The following is a 4,857-nucleotide window of genomic DNA, read 5'->3' as shown; positions in this document are numbered from 1 at the left end:
AATTCCAGAATATCCCTTTCAACAAAAGTGATATTCAAATTGTAAGCATCAAGACCAAAGACAGTAAAAGCAAGGGAACTCCCAGCTTTTCATCTCTGTTTGGCTCTACATACCGCAATCATATAATGAAGGATAGGAGAATGATGAAACCTTATAAATAATACTCTATCTCAAAATGTAAGATGTTTTTTAATAGTGTCAAAAAATGTGAATGTCTCACATTTTGAGACAGAGGGAATAGTATATACGCCGATGTTATGATTGTAGCAGTAAATGTGGTAGGGTTTCTGTAAGATAAGTTGAACTCTGCTAGCATACATAGATACTGTTAGAATTAAGCCAACACAGCACCTATGAAAATCTAACTTTATCCATACAGGCAACAATAAGAAATACATACTTTGTTTAGTATAGCACAAAATAGCACTTAAAATGCGACAGCTGTTGCTTAAAGCAGATGGGCTCTAGTAGCAATAACCTTGCCAGGTAAGTTACAGCTGATAAGAGAAAAGGGACCAGCTCACAGTGACTTCCATTCTGCAAGAGCCAATCTTAAGCTCAGTATTGGAGCTTGTACCCGATCTCCTGGGTTCAAACACTACTTCATGACTCTTAACATCTTCTCTGCAATGACTCTCCACAACCTGATCCCCATTAATACAGTGTGCCATGACAGAAATCCTCAGCAATCCCTCAAGTCCAACAGAAACGACCTTGCATCTAAGCTTGATGTTGCCATCAGCATCAAGAGGCAATCTATCATCTCCACATTCCAGCAACTTGACTTTCAAGCCAGCTATGTCATCGATGCTCGCACAAAATACACCACGAAAACTATCTGGCCATGATCCATCAACGACTTTTACACTGATTGTGGCCTCCACAGATTGGATGATCTCTTTGAATGCCATCTCCAGAGTGCTAAGCCCACTAGTAAAACTTCTATCCAGAAAACCCGTCCTGTATGTCATAACTAGGCGGCTTAAATATTTATCCTCAGATTCAGCAGTGCCCTTCACTTTCAGCTCAATCTCAAAGTACGAAGGATCTGATGTCACCACAACAGCACGGGTTGGACCTGTCAGCGTTAGATAGGGATCCTGCATCACACAATTAATTAATTATTATGTAAAGTTCACCAGTAATTAATAAGAAACATAACCAAACTATTATGGTCTCTGTTGGTAAAAAGACAGGTGGAACATAACTATGGTGACAATGTATGTGTTAGAAATCCAAAAGAGATAAATGTGAGGAAGGTTACAATGATCAAAATATGTAAGAGGCAAGAGCCTACAATCACAGTTTGGCCAGTTAGCAACTTTATACCTTGGAAGCCCTTCAGACTAAACAAACTAGTCTAAACAAAAAGTAAGTCCAAAATGCCAAAGTAAACATTGAGCAGCATAATGAAAAAAAAGTTCACAAAATCGTGCACTGAATTGAAAATGCATAGCATAAAGAATGTGAGGTACATTACAGTAATGACGGGACAAAAATATTAGCTTAATGCTCAAGTGACCGGCAGAAAAATAATAGTATATTTGTTCAGTTGCACGTATATCCACACTAAGCATGTCATTGTTCAAAATTATTTGTTTGCTAATTCCTTGCATATTGCGCTAGAAGATCTTTCAAGCAAAATTTCAAAGGAGAACACAAGACACTACTTACATAAAGAGACAACAAAGAGAACGCTACTCCCAAACAGAACTGAGGGACAGACGGACAATGGACTACGTAGTGCAGGAGTTGGGAGCACAAGTTAGGGTTGTGGAGTTCTCAAGGGAATGAATAATCAAGAGTTGGTTAAATGTTACAGGCGCTCTTCCATATGACTTCTATATACCTGAAAACATGCACTAATTTGATGCGCGGAATCATACTCAAATTCAAACTTGTGCATTAACAAAATGCCTGCTCTACTATTGATGAGGGAGTGCTGCAGGATAACAAATCTTATCAGCACTCACCACTTGCATATGCACTTCATGATAAGCACAAAGTGACGGAATATGACCCCAGTTGTAGGCCTAATTCCCATCACAAGGCGTTCCATAAAGCCCTAAAAAGGACAACATCCAGCTGATCACAATCAAAACTTGAGGAGCTTTAATTTCAACTAATTATGAGATTGTCCGTTGCATTCCAGTCTAGAGCCATTTATATGGATAAAAAAACATGATTATGCACCTCCCAAACGCTCCTTGAAAAGTACAAAGATAAAAAACCAACACTTGCATGAACCATTACATAAGGGCAGCATTTTCTCTACATACACTTTTAAAATCAATTTGATAAGTTCAGAATAAATTATTAATATTGATAGTAAACTATTAATTGTTCTAACAAGACATTGTTGTCAGTGAAAATACAAAACAATTTGTAGTGGCGGTGGTGAATTGAATAAATTTAGAAAAAAATAAAGTTTGGCTGGCTTGGAGGCTTTCATGTTGGAAGCTCTTTTTTCCTTCGTGAAGAGATGCCATAAACATTTGGCATTGAAATTTCGCACAAACAAGAAATTACCAACAAACTTGCATATTTATTCTTATATGAACAACAAAGCCTTCACACTGGATCGTTGCATTTTTCTTAGAAGCATCTATAATTGGTATAACTGTAAGTACTTATAACCATTATATTGCTAAGGATCGATGTGTTACATTCTTACTGACATAGAGCCTAAAGAATAATGATTTTCAGACAGATACCAATAGCGACAAACCTCTTGGCTGATGGTCTGGCAGTTATCCCTGTCGCAGGAGAAGATCATGTTGCGTTTGTGATCCACCACATCACGTACGGAAAAGAACCCATACACATCAAGCGGCCACTGTAAACTCTCGTCAATCTTTGCAACTTTGACTGAAAAGAACTGCAGCGTATTCTTGGTTGAGCCATCGCCAGAGAAGGTGAAACGCATGGGGGGGGGGATAGTAGCTGCATCAATGACATGTCACAATGTCAGTAAGGACGGATGGGGAGGAAAATAATACTGTAAATGAAACCAAAGCGCGAGTAGGCATAGAGGTTACGCTACTCACTCTCATCCTCGAATTTACCAAAATAGCCGTCTTCGCCCCAAACCCTCGTCCAGAAACCACGAAACTGTTCAAAGGGATCCTCGGGTTCCCCCCTTTTCTCTAAGATCTTCCTCCCCGTCGCTTCAACAAATTCCTTCGCGGCCTTTATCATCGCCGCTTTCTTTGCCTTCTCCGCCTCCTCCTCCTTCTCCTTCTTTGCCATCCGCTCCTCCATCACCGCCTCACGTTTCTCCCTCTCCTCCATCCGCTTGTCACGCATCGCCTTCTCCACCGCCTCCATCTCGCCACCCGACGAATGCATAACCCTCTTCGTAGCCCAGATGGCAGGCGCCTTCGCCGCCGCCGCCACCTCTCTCTCTGGTTTGGTGTATGCAAGAAGGAACCGTAGACGACGATCGGGTTGGGTTTTTGCGAAGTTGGAAAAAAGGAGCAATACCTGAGGCCCAGAGATCGGATGTGTCGGGCTTCTTTTCTCGGCCCATGCGCTATAATTTAACAACGACCAAAAGAAAAGCACCGGGGCCTACCGGTTTTTTCCTCTGTGAAGAGAGAACCAAAGGCCGAGCAGGCCCTAAAAAAACGGGGGGAAATGGTTTTCCGTTTTGCCCTTCCACAAAAAGTATTTCATTTGTCTCAAAAAAAAGTATTTCATTTTTTAGGGAACATTTTCTTTTCATTTGGTGAAAGTATTGTTTGCAATGGTGAAAGTGTGAAGACGACTTTGGATGTTTTTTTTTCTAAAGAAATCCAGATCATCCCCCGGGGTTTCACAAACCGACTAATTCACCCCTTAAGACCTAAAACCAGTTAAGCAACCCCCTGAGGTCTCTAATACCAGTCAAATCACCCCCTTGTGCTGATTATAGTGGTTTCTGCAGGTGGTTTTGCTTGCGGGGCGTTGGACGACTGCCACGTCTGCTTGATGGGGTGGGTCTAGTTAACTGCTCCTCCTGTTTTGGCCTTGTCTCCCTTCTTTCCTTCGACGACGCGGCGGCAGCCGGCAGAGCAAAATCAACCAATGCCAACCCAATCAAAAATGCTACAGTTTCGGTTAGCTAATACAACACTAAGAATACTGCCAATTCACATAGAAAATGAGCAACATCATACATCCCAAATACTGCTAATTTGATACGTCAAAAAAACTAATACTACTAATTTGAAAAGGAAAATTAAGAAGCAGGACATAGCCAAAATTCAGCAATAGTTCCACATTACATTCACTACTTTTTATTATCTCTCAACCTGCCACAATGCCAAAAGTACTGCTTAATTCAGCCTCATACTAACTAAGCCAACACTATCATTACACTTTACACAGACAAATGGTAAAACAACTGAAACAACCAGAACAGCATTGCAAGTTTCTTCATTTTCTGAACTTCAAAAAGCTTCTGTGCACCTAGCTTTTCTTGAATCTCTAGCTTCTTTGCAAACTCTGAAGCTTGCTGTCACAACTTCAGCATGTGTGTCCAACTTGCTTCCAGCCAGTAGAAGTATTTGTTGGGGAACGTAGTAATCTCAAAAAAATTCCTACGCACACGCAAGATCATGGTGATGCATAGCAACGAGAGGGGAGAGTGTTGTCCACGTACCCTCGTAGACCGAAAGCGGAAGCGTTAGCACAACGCGGTTGATTTAGTCGTACGTCCTCACGATCCGACCGATCAAGTACCGAACGTACGGCACCTCCGAGTTCAGCACACGTTCAGCCCGATGACGTCCCTCGAACTCCGATCCAGCCGAGTGTTGAGGGAGAGTTTCGTCAGCACGACGGCGTGGTGACGATGATGATGTTCTACCGACGCAG

The 4,857-nt window shown here is 41.7% G+C and overlaps 1 protein-coding gene across 1 annotated transcript; it reads right to left on the bottom strand.

Annotated features, from left to right (window-relative positions):
* Window positions 1–347: 347 nt before the first annotated feature.
* Window positions 348–2,929, bottom strand: LOC125533649. Its single transcript, XM_048697025.1, has 2 exons — window positions 2,729–2,929; window positions 348–1,100 (listed from the first exon to the last, which is right to left on the bottom strand). The coding sequence occupies exons 1-2, from the start codon at window positions 2,924–2,926 to the stop codon at window positions 492–494; spliced, it is 807 nt and encodes a 268-aa protein (XP_048552982.1). The 5' UTR covers window positions 2,927–2,929; the 3' UTR covers window positions 348–491.
* Window positions 2,930–4,857: the final 1,928 nt, after the last annotated feature.

The sequence above is a fragment of the Triticum urartu genome, chromosome 2 (genome assembly GCF_003073215.2).
Source record: "Triticum urartu cultivar G1812 chromosome 2, Tu2.1, whole genome shotgun sequence".
Classification (NCBI taxonomy): domain Eukaryota; kingdom Viridiplantae; phylum Streptophyta; class Magnoliopsida; order Poales; family Poaceae; genus Triticum; species Triticum urartu.
Note: the sequence above shows the minus strand (reverse complement) of the source record. Positions and strands in the feature narration are given on the sequence as shown.

Excerpts from the sequence above, each read along its gene's own strand:
- LOC125533649 (XM_048697025.1), bottom strand. The coding sequence starts at position 2,926 with ATGCGTTTCACCTTCTCTGGCGATGGCTCAACCAAGAATACGCTGCAG. Across the intron at positions 1,101-2,728 it reads GCCAGACCATCAGCCAAGAG|GATCCCTATCTAACGCTGAC; the intron begins GTTTGTCGCTAT and ends TGTGTGATGCAG.